Source organism: Phragmites australis, chromosome 3 (genome assembly GCF_958298935.1).
Source record: "Phragmites australis chromosome 3, lpPhrAust1.1, whole genome shotgun sequence".
In the NCBI taxonomy this organism is placed as follows: domain Eukaryota; kingdom Viridiplantae; phylum Streptophyta; class Magnoliopsida; order Poales; family Poaceae; genus Phragmites; species Phragmites australis.
The window spans coordinates 19198472-19217801 of NC_084923.1; the positions used below are offsets into that span (position 1 = coordinate 19198472).

At 44.1% G+C, this 19330-nt stretch overlaps 1 protein-coding gene across 2 annotated transcripts; it reads left to right on the forward strand.

The window, feature by feature from the left end:
- The first annotated feature begins 1832 nt into the window (after positions 1–1832).
- Positions 1833–4572, forward strand: LOC133912561 (uncharacterized). Of its 2 annotated transcripts, none has more exons than XM_062355365.1 (6): positions 1833–2300; positions 2451–2529; positions 2617–2704; positions 2800–2983; positions 4126–4170; positions 4241–4572. In XM_062355365.1, exons 1-4 carry the CDS (start codon positions 1881–1883, stop codon positions 2930–2932), a joined length of 720 nt encoding a protein of 239 aa, XP_062211349.1. In that variant the 5' UTR covers positions 1833–1880; the 3' UTR covers positions 2933–2983; positions 4126–4170; positions 4241–4572. The 2 variants fall into 2 exon arrangements, with proteins under 2 accessions (XP_062211349.1, XP_062211350.1); XM_062355366.1 differs by having other exon boundaries at positions 2800–2965.
- Positions 4573–19330: the final 14758 nt, after the last annotated feature.

Sequence of the window (19330 nt, forward strand, 5' to 3'; positions counted from 1 at the left end):
TATTGACTAGCTTGCTAGGAGGAGCTGCTCATGGCGCAGAGAGACTTGGAGCAAATGGCTAGAGAGAGCGACCAGCGGCGAGAATATTTCTATGATCGCCTCAGCCGAGCTTTTACACCTTTCGACTCGCTGCTGTGGTCTGTCGGTGTTCAGGTTTGCCCAACGCCTGGAGGCACCGTGATTGGTCAGGTTGACTGGTTTTTAGTGGCCTCCGAGGAGGCGAGTGGCCTTGAGGACAGGCTACGCATGACGATCAGCAACCATTTGCTGGATGTTGGAGCCACCAGCGCCTGTCTTGCCTTAGCCTATGTCCATAAGTACCTCCTGGATACAGACCTCATCCTAACAGTCTCTGAAGGCTTTGCTGACGTCAGGATGACCACCGAGGAGCTCCATGAACTCGCATACTCATATATGCTCGTTGTTCGCTCCCTTCTTTGGTCTGCCGGTTCAATCCACTGCCCTATGTTTTTGGGTCTCACGTGTACTAGGTAGACTGTTTAGATCTAGCCCTCGGGAGCTACCCCGGTGGCCGCTTTGTAATGAAAGGATCAGTCTTTATGTAAATTTTTCCTGTATTCGAGTGGCGAATAGGTTCAGGGTGCTTGCTAGCAAGGTTACTGACGCTTAGGATGGCCCTTAGTTCGACGAGCCCTTCGGAGGCGACCAACGCTCGATCCGATTTAGGACTCATGGCCTCATGGTCGTCATCACCACGACGCTCATCTGGCTTTAGGCCTTACCCCTTGGTGACTTGGTGGCTCTGTCTGGGAGCTGATCAGGAGCATATATTTGGTGGAGCTTCAACGTGAACTAAGGGTGGTAGTTATGCTATCGATACCACGAGATAAAAATCTATTGTACTGAGTTTACTCTCTCTACTTTATTTACGTTTCCGCATTTACATATTTGCAATCTACCTTTACACACTTATTTTCATAGAGGAGTTTGCTATGATTGGCTATAGGTTGCAAACATCTTTTGAGCGGTAAAGTATGCACACTAGATAAATTTGGAACACATTTAGATAGAAATTAAGATATATTTATCTTATGAAGTTTTTTTAACCATTTATGTTTTCTAAATATTATAATTTATCCTTTCTTAAGACATCACCGATCTTTTAACATATGAGTGTTTTGTTTTGTTTAAAGATGGGCCATATTATGTTCGCACTTGATAAGGGAAGGTGAAAGAATAAAAAAATGTGAAAAGTTAATAGAGTGCTAGACGGAGCAATGGATCATAGCAGTAGGATGCTATTTTTGTAAGGAAAGAAAAAATAATGGTACAAGGGGAAATTGCATCTCCCAGAGTGCTATGAGGGCTATTTTGCCATAAAATGAATCACTCCATAAAATTGTTTGGACAATTATTTGTATAACCAATATTTTTTGTCAAAATAATGTATAGTATTTCAAATTACTATATACAAAAGTTATATTAGAAAAAATAATTCTACATGTTAATTCAAACGTGTCGAACGTTGATCGGGCGAAATAAAGATCTCACCCGATCACTAGATGAGATGAAGTTCTCACCCGTTCAGCGGGTAAGATCAAGTTCTCTTCTAGTGAACTGACGAGATATTGCTGCAACCGGTTATTTAATACACTGATCATCGGGACCAATGAGATCTCATCTGTTGAATAAGTGAGATCTTATTCTCGCCTGATTAACAAACGACAATAACCTATACGTCATATTTTTTGAAACATGTATGTATTTTGTAAATATTAAAGAATATATACCCCACGCGAGCTGTGATGGGCCATATCGACACGGGCCGTCTAGCCCTGACATTTGGGCCTAAACTGTTCGCCTCGGGTTTTCCCTTTCGAAGAAGTAGAGGGGGATAGGGAGAAGCCAGGGAAACCAAGATGCTGCTGCTGTCCACGATGGCCGCCGGCGCCGCCAGGTCGGTATCCGTCCGGCTCAACGCCGTCGCCGCTCTGTCGTCCTCCACATCATCAGGAGGAAGGAGTAGGAAGGGCCAGCGGCGAGGTGATGCCAAGCCTCAGGCCCCGCCTCCGCCCCTGCCGCGGCACGGCGAGGCCCCGAGCAAGAAGAAGCCCAGCGCGAGGCCGGCCGTGGGCAAGGAGAACCGCGCGGTGGAAGAAGCGCGCGTGCCTCCGAGGCTGGAGGGCGAGGCGAGGAAGGGGGTGCAGCAGCAGAATAAGGCGAAACGGGTGGTGCGGTGGAAGTGCGCGAGCGGGTGCGGCGCCTGCTGCAAGCTGGACAAGGGCCCCGACTTCCCCACCCCCAAGGAGGTCTTCGCCGACCATCCGGACGACCTCCAGGTAGTTCTGACGCCTGCAGCGTTTTGCTGAACATCAGCAAACTGATGGAACGTTTCTTGACGAAAGTTGCAATTTTTCTGTCAGTAGAGCGGATAAATCGTTACACGTTAATCGAGCAACTGATGCCGATGATGTTGGTCGTGCGTGCAGCTGTACAAGAGCATGATTGGCGCTGATGGATGGTGCATCAACTACGACAAGTCCACCCGCACCTGCAACATCTACCAAGGTAGTTGCTAGTTACAGGCGTGGTAATCCTCTTTGCGCAATGCACGTCTAAGTTGGTGTCATTCTGACTGATATCCTGCGATTGTAGAGCGGCCTATGTTCTGCAGGGTGGAACCGAAGGTTTTCGATGAGTTCTTTGGTGTGCCACGCAGCAGGTTCGACAGGGAAGCTTGCAGGTCTGCTATTCTGTCCTGGTTTATGAATCTGCCGGTTTGTTCTTCAAGTTCAAGATGGTGATCTGATTTAATTGCTTGTTGAGTGTTGTTTTCAGTGCTTGCGTGGATAACATCAAGATGGTGTACGGTGATGACTCTGCGGAGCTCAGTAACTTTAAGCGTGTGATAAGGGAGGAAAGTAATAAGGTGGAAGCAAGCAAGAACCAAGATAAATTGTTGGATACGTAGCTCCTGGCATTGATCTGCAATAAAATCTCCCAAGTACGCCCCGTCGTATCTGTAAGTCAGATTCTGTTCGATTGTGTCAGATGCGTCAGTGTCACTATTTTAACGAGTCCCTACAGTTGCCAACTCTGCCAAAGATGGGATCTGATTAGCTTGTTGACTCACTCTGAAAAATCTTTTCATGAAAAACGAACAGCCAGTAAGGTGTTATCATGTCCATCAACACAAGTTTAACCTCAGTAATCATGCCCTTCATATCATTAGAAATTATGTGAGCTACCTCATTAATTAATATTAGATTTTCTTTGGTTTTCGTATCTCCTGCACATTACTCTTCCATTGTGGTATATGCATCATTATAATGATTTTCGGACAAACACTGACCATATATTCAGAAAAGCATCAAATACTGAAAAATTATCTCGAGCAGTTTTTGGCCAGATGGTGAACCAGCAGAAAACATTCCAATATTGAGATCTTGAACCCTGGTTGGTCCTGACTTGCCACCGTCTATCATATTCCTATAATCTAGGGAATTTCTCAAGATATACCACTCCCCCAAGTCGAGTTTCAGGATGTGCCACTCCTGTGTTCTATTAACATATCGGTCCAGTCACTCTCCTAAGTTGAGTTTCATGATATGGTCCCATGACCCACACATGTCAATTAGACATAGAGTGGCATATCCTGAAACTTGACTTAGGGTATCATCAAAATCCCTAAATCATGAGCTAATTGGTACAATTCAAGCGCTGGCAACTGGCCAATGGAAAACCTATTTGCTCAAGGAACTAATTATGTCGGTGAGAATAATATAGTGGAAGAAAGGCTATACAGTTATCTTCGTAGATAATTTTCAGCTGATTCAGTACAAGTTTCCTTTTGTTTTGCTACCAGGACTCGGTATTGATTATTCTGTTGGTTCTTATTTTACTTTTTGCAACATTACTGAGTACCCTGATTCTATTGGAATGTGTTAGATTTTGAATTTTGCATGTAGTTACACAATTAACATTAAACAGGCAGTATATTTCATACAGGAAAGAAACATAACTTATCAATCAGCATATTAGGAATGAATTGGTTTGTATTATTTTGTAAGGTGCCATATTTCTGTGCCACCCCAACATATTTTTTAATATTCCCAGATGGAGATGATTTTATTTCAACTTTTCTTTTTCCTTTTGTTTGGACAGGGGCCAGGGGCGTACATTCTTGTTAACTTAGACATGGCAGTGAAGGTAATCTTTAAGGTTCCATACAATGTTAAGCGTTTTCATGACACCTTTGCTGATGTATAATTTTTTTCAGGTAAAACTCTATCAATGTTCTTACGTTAAGATTGAAAAGTGGAACATATTGAGTGAGATACTCAGTGGAGGTAACCAAAACTGGTGTTATGGCTAGTTGGCCACTGACATGCAAATGTACACTTCAGTTCAAAACCAATCCACGATGCTTCGGTCTAGAAACCTGGTGTGTTCAGAATTGTGGTATTCACAACATTGTAGGTTGGATTGGTGTGGGATTGTTCGTCATTAAATTGTGACGATCCCATCCTAATATCGCTCAGTTTTGCTCTGCGTGACTAAGCTATTACCCTGTTTCATCTTGGACTCTAAGAATTGTTGGTTCTTTAAAGAAACATATTTGTCAATCTCTTTCCACACCATATTAGTGCTATCTGATCTTGTGCCCCTCAACATTTTCATTCGGAATCCGCCACTGCAAATCTTAACAATGGTTTGAACACTAGAGCATGAGAACCACTCGTCTTACATTCTTGTTTACACCCTAACAAAGCTTCTAAGTTTGAGGGTACCTGAACCGCGCATTGCAAATTAGTCAATCATAGTATGCTAAGCTTCTTGCATGCACCAACGCAGCAATAATTTTCGGACTTTCATCCTTTATTTCAACATATACAAAGCGCAAAACTAAAGATGCAAATAATCAAAGAAAAATGCTACAATATCAACATGATTCATAGTATGCCACTCACCACGGAGGTTTTTATATTTTAACCTCTTATCAACAAATATTTTTAAAATAACCCAGACCAACTATTTTTTTTAAATAATCTTTTTGATCATGCCAATGTGACAAGTCAATGTTGCCTTCCCAAACGTTGCACAACGCTCCTGCTTGTTACGCCACCCTTGTTGGTGTGACAGAGTTGTCTGTTGCATGATTTTCAATCCTGTGTAGTTAGTTCTTCTTTAGAACATAGAAATTTCATAGGAATTGTCCAAAAATTTTACAGGAAAAATGCAGGATTCGAGAAAAAATCTCGCGTTCCATAGGAGGCCTTAGTATTTTTTTAAAAATTTTGTTTGCATGCAATTAGTGGTCATGCATTTCAACTTTTCAGCTGTTAGTGTATTTTTTATTTAGCAGTTAATGTATGATTGTTAGTGTAATTTTTATATAGCCATTAATGTAGTTTTTTGGCTTATAAATAAAGGAGAAAATAGAAAAGCTAAAAGCAGTAGCGCATCACAAAAATTCATGCATATTCTCGCATGTGTCTTGCTGGTGTTTGTGTGTGTTTAGCTAGGGATTTACAACATTTGGTATCAGAGCCCCACCAAATTTACCATAATTCTAACATTTGGTAGTAGATCTTGTGTTATCGATCTAAATGCAGCTATGTCATCATGGGCTCCTGGGGGCACGTAGTCGAGGACTCCTTCACGCCGAGGCCGTTGTAGCTCACCGACACCTCCTCCGCACCGGTCGCGACACCGTGACGATGGTGGTCGTACAATGCGTCGTCAAGGAGGCATCGGGCTTGGTGGTCTACCCCACGCTCACACGGATGAACTACACCGAGTGCGCGCTCGTGATACGTGTGAAGCTGCAAGCGCAAGGCCTTTCGGAGGCAATCAAAACTGGCGGCGGTGACTACCACGATGATAGGCTGGCGCTGTCCGCCATTCTCCACATCATGTGTCGAAGATGCTGTCCACTCTCACCATCAAGGACACCATCAAGGACGCCTCAGACGCGATCAAGATGATGTGCGTCGGCGTCAAGCGTGTTAGAGAAGCGAACACACAGAAGCTACGACATGAGCTCGGCGAGATCAAGTTCAAAGATGGCGAGTTTGTAGACGACTTCACCATGAGGATCATGAGCCTCGTCAACAACCTCTGAGTATTGGGGGATAAAGTCACTGATGTTGAGGTGGTGCAAAAAATTCTACAGGTCATTCCAGAACGTCTCCAGTAGGTCGCTATCTCCATCGAGACCCTCCTTGATCTGAGCACGCTCTCAATCGAGGAAGTGACCAGTCATTTGCACACTGTGGAGCAGAGGTATAAGCTCGGCTCTTCGGACGGTAATGGCGAGCAAAATCTACTCTTCATTGAGGAGGAGTGGCTAGCTCGCATGAAGAAGCACGATGGTGAGGGAGGGTCCAGTAGCAGCTGGAATGGCGGCTCCCATTGTCGTCATGGCAAGAATCATGGGCGCGGTCGTGGCAATAGGCGCGTGATGGCAATGCCAACACATCTGGCCCAGGAGGTGGTGGGGACCAATGTCGCAACTATAGCAAATTTGGCCATTGGGCCAAGGATTGCCGTACCAAGTCAAAGCGGCCTGAGGCCCACCTGACACAGGGCGACGACGACGAGCCCACGCTTTTGATGGCCAAGGCTTGTGTTGCATCGCCTATCACGTCTACTCTGCAGCTGGTCGAGGTGAAGGTAATCGCATAGCTAGATCGAGAGGAGGACAACGATGATCGGATGTGGTATCTTGACACCGGTGCCACAAACCACATGACCGGGTCGCGCGCTGCCTTCTCCAAGATTGACTCGGGAATTCGAGGCATCTTCAAATTCGGCGATGACTCCATCGTCGACATTGAGGGGCGTGACACGATCTTGTTCGCCTGCAAGACTGGTGAGCACTGCATGCTCACGAGGGTGTACTTTATTCCCAAGCTCACCACCAACATCATCAGCATCAACCAGCTTGACGAGAACAACTACAAGGTGCTGGTCGATGGCGACGTCTTGCAGATCTGGAACTCAGATCAACAACTACTGGCAAGGGTGAGGTGCTCCCCTAGCTGGCTGTACATGCTCAGCCTCGACATCGTGCTACCGTTGTGTCTATCGGCAAGAGGCTCAAAGGACTCATGGCGTTGGTATGAAAGGTACGGGCACCTCAGCTCTAATCCCTATGCAAGCTCTCCAAGCAGGCCATGGTGTGAGGGATGCTGTGGATTGATCACATTGATCAAGTTTGTGATGGCTGCCTCACCGGGAAGCGAAGGTGAGCATCATTCCCAAAGCTGGTGAAGTATCACGCAGAGCACATCCTCGACCTTGTGCACGCCTATTTACTCGTCTAAACTCATCACACAATGAAGCGCTTTTGAAAACCTTCCCCAAAAAAGTGGGTAAGCGGCGTACTCTAGGGGAATATTAGGCTCTATCGAACATACAGGGAATCGGAGGTAGCATTTTACTTATGTTAAGTCATGGACTGGTTTCTTCAGCCCTTTTTCTATGTGTTGGTGTTCTATATGACCGACATAAGACTCGACTTGTTAGATATTATGGAGGTTTAGTGAGCGCCATACCGAATTTCTCTACCATTTTCTTCTTTTTTACTTTAGCCAACATGAGTTTACCCGGCACTAGCAGCTTTATCAGGGAATTTCTAATCTTAGTAAGAGCTTTCCAAAGAAATAGCTTAGTAGCCACATTAGCAGCGCTTGGGATGATTTTAGGCGCGGCGTATTCCCTTTGGCTATATAATCGTGTGGTTTCTGGAAATTTAAAACCCGATTTCCTCTATAAATTCTCCGATCTAAATGGCAGAGAAGTTTCCATATTTCTACCTTTTCTTGTTGGAGGGGTGACCGTCCGTTGAACTACCAAAAAAGGGTAAACCAATGTGATCATAACATTGTAGGTGCTTGCGATGGGACGGATGCGACTTCCCTCATAAGTAATGGGTGGCATACGGTCACCTCTGTGGGCTGATCACGCCAACGACGCCAAGCGGCAACTACTACTTCATGTTGCTGCCGGTGGATGACTTGAGCTGCTACATGCGGCTGAGTCTCCTCACAAGCAAGGACCAGGCTCCAACAACAAAGGTGGTTCTAGGACATGGTGGAGGTGGATTCGGGAAGGAAGCTCAAGGTACTCTACACCGATTATGGTGGCAAGTTCATGTCGGTGGAGATTAAGGACTACTGAGCCAAGCGTGGTGTTCAGCGGTAGTTCACGACGCCCTATTCATCGCAACAGAATAGGGTCATTGAGCGTCGCAATCAGATATTGGTCACCATGGGCCGAAGCATGCTGAACGCAAAGGGCCTCCCTGGAACATTCTGGGGTGAGGCCATATCCACCGCCGTCTTCATTCTCAACCGTGCACCGACTCGAAGTGTCAATGGCAAGACTCCGCACTTCCTCTGCACCTTCGGTTGCATCATGCATGTCAAGAATGTGAAGCCTCACCTGAAGAAGCTCAACGACCGCAGCACTCCGATGATCTTTGTCGACTACAAAAGTCGGTCCAAGGCGTACCGGGTGGACGTCTCCATCGGCAAGCGTGTGCACGTGACACACAACGTCATGTTCGATGAATTGGCACAGTGGAAATGGAGCTCAGAGGAGCACCAGGTGAACAGTGATGACCCCTTCACTTTGGAGTACATGATCACCAGGGAGCCAATGCGCGACACATGTATAAGCTCCTCGAACCATGGCCAAACACCTTCGTCGGCAACACCTGCGGCTGCGGTAGATCAAACTCTGGTGGCGATCGAACACGTCACGTCACCCACACACAACTCCGAGCTTGATGCGGCTACTAAAGAAGACAATCCCTAGCACTACCGCACCATCGACACCATCCTCGGTCCGACAACGCTCATCACTTTTCTCTGGGAAAACATGAATGTATTTTCTTTGAGTCCGTCTGATATGTCTGGGGTCCCTAGGGATGTGGTCGAGCATGAGTTATTAGTGCGACTTGACGCGTGACCAGTGAAGCAAAAGGCCTGTCAGTTCGCACCCGATCGAAAGGAAGCACTTCATGAGGAGATCAATAAGCTCCTGGAAGCAAGCTTCATCCGAGAGGTGCAGTACCCAGAGTGGCTGGCTAACCCAGTCATTATCTACAAACCCAATGGTAAGTGGAGGATGTGCATCGAATTCACCGACCTCATCAAGGTGTGCCCTAAAGATCTGTTTCCTCTGCCCCAGATCAACCAGCTTGTGGACTCGATTGTCAATAGCGATCTGCTAAGTTTCTTAGATGCCCGTTCAAGGTACCATCAGATTAGTATGAATAGGGTAGATGAGGAGAATACTGCTTTTGTAACACCCTTCGAGGTCTTTTGCTATGTAAACATATCTTTTGGTTTAAAAAGCATCGGTGCCACTTACCAGCAATGTATTCAACTCATCCTTCGACCACATCTCGGTAGAAAGTCGAGGCGTATGTTGACGACGTGGTCATGAAATGCAAGACCAAGGACGACCTGGTCACGGACCTCTAGGAAACGTTCGACAACTTTTGAAAGTACCGCATGAAGCTAAACCCATAAAAGTGCATATTTGGAGTCCCATTAGGGAAGTTGCTTGTTTTCTCATGTCTAGTCAGGGAATAGAAGCAAACCATGACAAGATCGAATCATCGACCAGATGGGATCCCTAACTAGGTTAAAGGAGGTTCAAACTGGGTGAGTGGCAACTTTGAGCAGGTTCATCTTAAGGATGAGAGAAAAGGGGCTTCCTCTCTTCAAGTTCTTGAAGAAAAGTGACCACTTTCCATAGACGCCAGAAGTGGAGGCGTCCTTCCAAGGTCTCAGAAGGTACCTCTCTTCCCTCATGTACTAACTGCTTCTCGACCAGGCGAGGATCTCTTGCTCTATGTTGCTGCTACCCTACAGGTCGAGAGCACGGTCCTAGTCGTCAAGTGTGAATGTCTTCAATGACCAGTGTACTACGTCAGTGAAGTCCTATATGACTCGAAGGCTCGGTACACATAGGTATAGAAGATGTTATACATCATACCGATGGCCTCTCGCAAGCTCGGACACTACTTTCAGGCTCACAAAATCAAGATAATCTCATCACTCCTAATTAAGAAAATCCTCCATAGTAGGGATGCAGTAGGAAGAATGAAGAAGTGGATAGTAGAGCTTGAGGAGTTTGATATTGAGTTCGTTCCCTGAATGGCTATCAAGTCTTAGGTGTTGGTTGATTTTGTAATCGAGTGGTTGTCCTTTGAGCCCGAGCAGGAACAACAACCAGAGGCGGAAGAGCACTATACCATACACTTCGACATGTCATTCACGTTAAAGGGAGTAGGGGCTAGAGTGATCTTGACCTCACCTATAGGCGACACCCTCAGGTACGTAGTTCAATTAAATTTTCATATCACTGACAATGTTGCAGAATATGAGTGCCTCTTATTACGAATGATAGCAGGCTCTGCACATGGTATAAAATGCATGCTAGCGAAAGGGAACCCACTACCGGTCGTAAACCAAGTGCAAAAAGAGTTCTAGTGCTCTGATCACACAATGGTGGCATACCTCGCTAAAGTGAGAAGACTGGAGTGACGCTTTATCGGTTTCGAGGTTAAGCATGTCATGCGCAGGAACAACTTCCCCGGCGATAAGCTAGCCCGTCTAGCTTCTTTCTCGTGCACCTATCCCGGTTGGAGACGGCATCCAGGGCTTGGGGCAGAGACGGCTGAGGCAAGGGCGGTGGCAACGCTGGCTGGTGTTAGGCGGCGGACAAGCATGGTTTGGGGCCTGGGTGGCTAGAGTGGAAGCTGGGCTAGAGAGTTAAGTTGGTCTGTTAGATTTTGCAACGCAATGTAACAGCCCACTAAGTGCTATTATAGCCTGCAAATCATGTGGACGCATCCAAACTGTTTTTTCTTCCAAGTTGCAGATTCAACAAATTACAAGATCGCAAAGATTTGGATAACAATCTCACGACACCTCCCCTCCTGTCAAAATTTCGGCAACCAAATCTGAAAGGATTAAATATTGTACTCATTTTCCATTGGTTGAGTTTTGTCTCACTGAGTTTTCTCAACGTGTGTCTTAATTGAGACAACCTGTGGAGTTATGTGTCTTTTCTTCTTGTTGTATTTTCCACTTGGCTTTCGAAAAAAATTTAACGAGACATGAACATGGCGTTATCAAATGTATCAAATGTCTAAGGGGATGTTGTGGACCCTTGCCTAAACGAATCTTTGCAGATTAGAAGAAGGAATGATTTAGGACTTGTTTGTTTTAGGTTGTTTCTAGCTTCTGTTTTTGTCAGAAGTCCAGAAGTCAGAAGTCTAAATAAACGGATTTACTAAAAAGTGATTTTTAAAAAAGGTAAAAGTCTGTTTCTGATGAAATAAACTAGAAGCTGAGAGTAGCTTTTCTGAAAAGTAGCGTGCTGAGAAGCCAATTTTTTTTTAATCCAATAGCTAATATTAAAAATAGCTTTTCAGAAAAACTAAAAATATAATTTTTCGAAGAAACCAAAAGCAGAAACTCAAATAAATATACCTTTATCCAATTACCTTTTAGCTTACTTAGTTCTCAAAGGACCCGCCTGAAGCCCCTACGTGAAGGAGGCAAGGAGACTCCCATTGTACACATAGACATTGATCAATAAAGTTGAGTCTTTATGATAGTACATTATGTAAAAAAAAATTATTAGTGACAGATAATAACTGATATTAGTGATATGTCAGGTACTAGTTACTCTTATCATATCATTAATGATAGGTCATTAATGACTATGACCCATCACTAATGATCTTATTAGTGACGGATCGTAACCGTGATCTGTCACTATTGATTGAACATTAGTGACGAGTTGTAATCTTAATCCGTCACTAATGACTGATGGACATTTTTTGTATCTATTAGACGTAAAAAAGTCAAAAAATATTTTTTCACCCGAGCCATCCTAACGTAGGCCCATCTCATATGCCTCACAAGCCACGCTTTTTTCACATTGTTTTCAAAGTTTGCGTTCTATGGGAATCGAACACACGACCTCCTCATTGCGTGTGTAGTCACTTAACACCTCTGCTATCACGTAGTTATGATAGAAACCGGATATTTTATCCTTTTAACCTTTTTTGCCGAAGGTCATTAGTGACGCGTCATAACCATGACCCATAACTAATGACTAATTTTGCCAAATTTCGTCGAGCGTTATAATTTGATAGGTGACCTAGAGTGCATTTGGTAAAACGGGCATAACTTTTGCATGCGGACTCCGATTTTTACATTTTTTTTACTCTAAGGACATCTAAAAAAGTTGCATCCGTTTATCCCCGATTTTATCAGGTTTAGAGAATTTTTTGAGACCAAAAATGGCTTGGAAGATTGAGTTCTCACTCTGAAAGTTTCTGCACCGTTTTGGAACGCACGTTTGTGTCCATAGCCGCCACACCTTCCATCAAAATTGAGCAAAAATGTACAATAATTCATATTCTAGTGTTACTGAGGTGAGAACAAATAAGAAAAAAATAAAATAAAAATAAAAAATATTTACGAATACCGTCATTAGTAACTGGAGTTGGTCATTAGTCACGGATTATAAATTGACCCGTCACTAATGACTGGCATAGGACGGCCATCACTAATGATTAGATCATTAGTGACGGGTCAAGTTGTGACCCGACACTAATGACTGGCCAAGGACGACTTATCACTGATGATCTTATTATTAGTGATGAATCACAACTTAACTCGTCACTAATAACTAGCTTAGGACAACCTGTCACTGATGATCTAGTCATTAGTGATGAGTCACAACTTGACCCGTTACTATTACTACCAATGATGGGTCATATTACGACATGTCACTAATGACCACTCGTTAGTGATGAGTCTATATTGGTCCTGATCAGAAGGGACATTAGTGATACGTTCTTATTAGATCTATCACTAATAGGACATTAGTGACGTGTATTGAGTAGCCGTTACTAATATAGTATCTCCTTTGCTAGTTTCTTACATAGGGGTATACTAAGCTTCTTGCATGCATGAGCTCAGCAACAGTTTTGACTGCCCTGCTTTGTTTCGTCATATACAAAGCAGAAAACCACGGATGCACCAGTTGGAAATAATCAAAGAAAGAGTGCGAGGACTAAAAACGTTACAAAATGTCAAAGGTTATATAAACAATGGCATATAAGGAATCGCCTTCAAAGTTAAAAGTAGACCGAAAAATGGCCGCTTCGCTATCTCATCAATGGACAGCTCTACTAATCCAGGATTCTATCTACCACAGGTGCAAGAAACACAAAGAAGCGGTCGCCAAGTTACTTTTGGTTATAAATTAGAGTCCTAAACAAAATAAGTTTATGTTTCCTAGTTAAAGTAGGAGTTGAGTACATATTCTAGTCTAATTCTAGTAAGTCTAACCTTCATATATATAAGTAGAGTAAAGGGTCTTCTTTTTTTAACCAAACAAGAGAAAACAAGAAACACAAATAAAGAAAGAGTAGGTGTGATACATACCTCTGGCAAAAGTGTGATTTGATCGGGTTCTAGCATCCATGAGTTTTACGTGAGTTGCAACGTATACGTGAGATCAGCGAGAGTTCATCAACTTGTCGTACCTTGTTGTTTTTGTTGTATTCGCAAGTGAAGCTCGAGTCCGTTATGCAAGTCAAGGCCGTGGGCGAAGAACCAACAATTAGTATCAAATCCTAGGTGGGCGAAGTGATAACCGGCAACGAAGATGATCTAACAAAGAAAGACGTCATCAAGTCTAGAGGCACCTCAGTCCCGATCCAATACCCAACGCAAAGCAAAACGAACTACAACATACGGGCTGTCAAGATGAATATAGTCTTGCATTTGCTAGGGGTATGGTCAATAATCAAAGGTGGAGACAAAGATGATGGCAAGAATCAAGGTGCCATGGTGGCCATCTCTCAAGCTGTACTAGATGACATGATGATGGCCATCACGGACAAGGAGATGGCGAAGGAAGCTTGAGAAGCGATTAGAAAGATGCGAATTGGCAAAGATTGCATCAAGAAGGCATGCACATAGGTGGTGAAATGGCAACTAAACCAGTTCCGCATGAAAGAACTCAGAGACAATCAGTGAGTACTCCATGAAGCTCACCTTGCTAGTGGGTGAGATCTGCTCGCTTGGCGTAAAGCTATACAACAACGACACTGTCAGGAAGCTATTTGGTTTGGTTCTAGATTAATTTCTCCATATTATTCAAACAATCGAACAGTTTGGTGACATTGCAGGAATGTTAGTCTAAGAGGTGATTGGCCATCTCAGGACCTTTGAGGAAGAGTTCAAGGGATGGAGACACTCAAAGGACGGAGGAGGTGGTGCCGAAGCTCAGCAGCACCCAAAACAAGGCATGGTACCTTGATACGGGCACAAGTAATTACATGACTAGTTGTATAGAGAAGTTTGCAGAGGCACGACAAGTGGGTGATGTGTTTACGGTGTATTATCCTCCCAAGGATGTACCCGACACGGAGACACATGAAGATGAGGTTGGGGGACCCAAATCCGATGCAGACTCCCCATCTCCTATGCAACATTCGCTTAGCGTGCTAAAAACATCAAACATGTCTGGGACAAGCATGGGGTTCAAATCCCTTGGATCGTCTTCACCATGCACTCTAGCATCTACATTAGGTGCATCGGCGTTGCACAGATCTCCTTCGCCTATGGCATACGAAGGAAGCTCATCGGAAGAACCATGGTAGGAGCATGACATCCAAAGTTTTTATGATGCCACATCCCCAATAACATTGAAGTATTCGAGACTTTGTTTGCTGTGTGATGAGGAGCCTACAAATTTTGAAGAAGCTAAAGGACAACCCGCGTGGGAAAAAAGCTATGGAGGAGGAGATGCTCTCCATTCAAAAGAATTGAACATGGAAGGTTGTTCCATTTCCCGATGGCCACAAACAAATAGGTTCGAAGTGGTTGTTTAAGCTAAAAAAAGGACATTCAGGGCAAGATTGTGAAGCACAAGGTAGGGCTAGTAGCAAAGGGATATGTTAACGATAAGGTGTTGATTTTGATGAAGTGTTCACCCCAGTTGCTCGACTAGAAATAGTGCATCTGCTCATTGCAATTGTGGCGTATGAATGATGGGAGGTTCATCATATGGATATTAAATCAGCCTTCCTAAATGGCGATTTTGTAATTTGCACAATGTTAAGCCGATGCCTGATTAAAGGATGGTTGAATGATCCCAAAGAACTAGAGACATGGCACAATCGAGAGGAATACCAGTAACTTATATTAGTCCATGTTTGGAGTTGTCTCCTTCCTTTTCTGTTGGAGAAAGTAAAAGCAGAAAGCCACATGTCCCTTCTGAACACACTTTTAGGTGGAAAGAAAATTTCCATTAGCCTATATGGATGCACGTCTTATAAGACTATTCTATAAGACTATTCATATATGTTAAAGGGTATGTAAAAAATAAATAAAGTAAGTGAGTGAATTAAAGGATGGATGAATATTAAGTGAGTGAAATGAAGAGACGAGATATGTCATTCGTCCACAAGTGGAGTTGCATTTCCCTTTTAGGAGAAGAAAGATAGGCTGTTCAAGCTGATTTTTAGAAAACCATAAGCTGCGCATGAAGATGCAAAAGCTCCCTCAAGCAGGGTTAAGGGGCATAAGGGCCTGTTTGGTTTAGTTTTTCTAGAATTTTGCTTCTCGCCAGAAGCTAAACTAAACACCCTAGTTGTGAGTTAGTTTTTGGAAAACTGAAAAGCTGGCTTATGAGGAAATCAATTAAGGGTATGTTTTGTTGGGTTGTTGCTTTTGGCTTTTAGGCTGAAAAACTGGCTTCTAGCTTTTAGCTTCTTGCTGATGGGTTTTGGCTTTTGTGCTAAAAAACTAGTTCCTAGTTATTAGCTTCTTGCTGATGACTTTTTACTATTTATTTTTTAATACATTTTTAACTTCTCAACACATCAAAAACTAGAAAAGATTGTCTCAACTTGCTTCTCAGCTTTTAGTTTATTCACTCAAAAAAATAGCTTTTTAACTTTTCAAAAACCAGCTCAACAGCAAGCTGTTTGGTTAGACTTCTGGCTTCTGACAAGTAAAAGTCTGTAGAAGCTCAACCAAACACAACCTAAAAGATGAAAAGTTGGTTGAGATGAGTTTTTCTGGTTTTTAATATGTTGAGAAGCTAAAAATCATTGCAAAAGCTAATAGTAAAATATCAGAAACCATAAGTCAGAAAAGATAAAAACCAAAAATTTCAGTCCAACCAAATGTGCCCTATAAATCCTATCCTCGAGAGTTTAATCGTAGTGGGAGGGAAAACATGCATATCGAACTTTGTGGGTGCACGAGGTCAGCATCGGTTCCCAGTTTTTTGGACTGTCATCCTTTTGTTTGGTCATATGTACACCACAAATCTGCCGAGGGAACCTACAGAAACAATCAATAGCATTAAGTAGGCAGAAAAAGAAATCTGCCAAGTGATAAGATTGTCAAGAGAAGTCACAAATCTGAAAGATAGAAGGAGAACTGCAATTTGCGTTAACAGAAAAAGAGAAGTTTATGTACAGAATAGAGAGATGGCGCGAAGAAAGAAAAAACAGAGAGACAATAAAACACACCATTTTTTCAGAAACTACCGATCCCTCTTGGTGAAAATGCGCGATACCCATAAAAACAAAAAAAAAGGAGCAAATGAAGACGGCAACTCAGATTATTTCCCAATGGAAGTATCTGTATGTAAATTAGATGAATAGGGAGTCACTCAAGCGTATGCTATTTGCTCCACCATTCCAATGGCTTCCGACTAATTGTTGGCTCAAAATCCTTGCAAGCGCACGCGAGCACTCCTCGTGACCTCTCGCGACCATTCACGCAAGCACAACGAGCACACACACGAGCACAACAAACACTCCTCACGACCACTCACGCAAACACAGCGAGCACAATAAGCACTTAATCGAGCACATGCACGACTACTTGAGCACTCAATGAGCACACACCAGCACTGCTCAGAACTCATGAGCAGTGCTCGACTACTACTCGAGGAGCTCACACGACCACTCGTAATCACACGGAAGCACTCAAGCGAGTGCACACGACCAGACATGCGAGTTTCTAAACCATTCCCGAGTAGTGCTCTAGCACTTGGAAAAGCTAACACTGTGAAGAGACTAACACTGTAGAGAAGCTAGCAAGCAAGATACACGCACGAATACACACACGAGAATAGTTTTGTGGCTCTGCACACCAGAGCCTTTTTCTCACTTGTATTTCACTTCACCACACTATGCCACGATGCTAATGACAGAGACTTATATAGACAGGCACGCACACACTAGGCAGCTAAGCCACGTTTGGCCACACGACTTGGCCAACCACTCACGTAGCTTGCCCACTAACACCTCTCTACATGCAAGCTGCTTTTTCTTGCATGCAGAGCACTATCTGAAGCCCACGCACAGCTTCAGAACGTGTCCACACACTGATTGTGTCCACACGATGCTTGCTCGGCTATTTGACCCCGCTGATCCGCCCACCATGCACACATACTCTTGTGTATCACTAACAGCTAATCAACTTCCTAAGCTATGCAACATGCACACTAATTTAGACTCAACTCATAACTCTGACTCAACGCACATTAAGAACACGTAAACAACAAAATTAAGTCTAACACTAATGTGTGCTAATCTTCAAGCTTCCAAATTATTTTTTGGGAACCCGTCCAACAGGGTGGTATGGGAAAGACACAACTCTTCCTCCCACTCAGCAGCCATCTCATTGTAATCTTTTGGGTATATGTTGCCCAAGTCCTGAAACTTCGACGTATTCCAATGACAGGCTACGGCTCTTCTCGATGATATATTTAAGAAGTAAGGATGAAATCCAAAGAAATGGACATGTCCCTTGGAACGCCCTTCAACCATATCTTTAGTGTCAAGAATACTATCGTCGTCGGAGTTCCATTCGTATTTCTTCTCTTCGGCTGTCCCCTCATGGTTATAATATTTACAGTAGTAAACATTCTGTAAGTTCCAGGGTCCACTAACTTGTTGATCATTGTATTCACGTGCAAACAACTTGTTTGCAAATACTAAAGATCAATGCCATGTTTCAACATCCATTCCATCTCGGGAGCATGCTCTTTGATTATTGTGTTATCTTCATGTGATAATAAGAATTAATAAAATCTCCATTATCAACAAAAAGACACCCATCCCATCTTACCGTACGACATCGAGGAGCCAAATCCAAGATCCGTCCCGAACATATGCACAATACACCCCCTTGTCTGATCTTCCCAAATGAAGCATTGTAGAATACATGAATTCATAAATTGGCAATTTAGCTATTTTGAACTTGGCGTTTGACAAAGATATTCTGCGACAAGAAAATCATTGGACAGAAAAAGCCAAACATCTGGCACAGTTATTATATCACAATTACAGGATGAAACCAATCAATATAATGCTTAAGGAGAATACTTGCCTCATAACAAAATCATTTTCCCAATGTATGTAGAGTGCTCGTTGCCAGTAGGCAGCGTGGTAATCCAGGTTCCACGGTGAACTCCTTTTCATGCCGGTGATGATTCCTGCCGCCTCCCCCGGCCTCTCGTTCAAAAGGCGTCTCCACCCATTGTCCTGTTGTTGATGAAAACACTTGCAGCATGTACAATGACGGTGGCCATTCAGATTGCAGCAGTTGGGGGTCTAGTTTGCTCAGATTCCCGCTATGGAGGAAGGGGATCAAAGTCACCTCGAAGTGCAGTGACACAGTGGGGTCAAACATGAGGTATGAAAGCTATGTATCCATGTATTTGCGGATTCTGTACCTGATGAGTTCAGGGTTGAAGCTAGATTTTTAGCTATGAGTATGACAGATCGGGTCTTTAAAATGGGTTGGGTTTTTATTCTCACCTGTGGGTGTCCACATATTACCGAAATCATTCATACATAGATGTCCAGCCCAACTTAAGCAATCAAGCTAGACCAACTCACTCAGGTTATCAAACGCACACCCGACGCCCCCCATGCGTCACTATGGCTTGCCGGCCTCCCTGCCCCGCCCAACTTCCCAGGTACCCCCTCGCCCCCCCCCCCACCGGCAACCGTGCCACCCGACCTCCCCGACGCCCCACCTAGCCTCCCTGGCACTCCCTCGGCTTCCCCACCGCCACTCCACTGCCTGGTCTCCTTGACACCCCCTCGGCCTCCCCGCGACCACTTTGCCACCCGACAGTCGCAGATTCGACCTCCCCGCCACGGCGTCACCTCGCCTGGCCACCCTACCGCCCCCTCGGTCTCCTTGACACCACTCTGTCGCATGGCCTCCCTGCCACCCGGCGGTCACAGATCCAGCCTCCCCGTCGCAACACTGCCTCGCCTGGCCACCCTGTT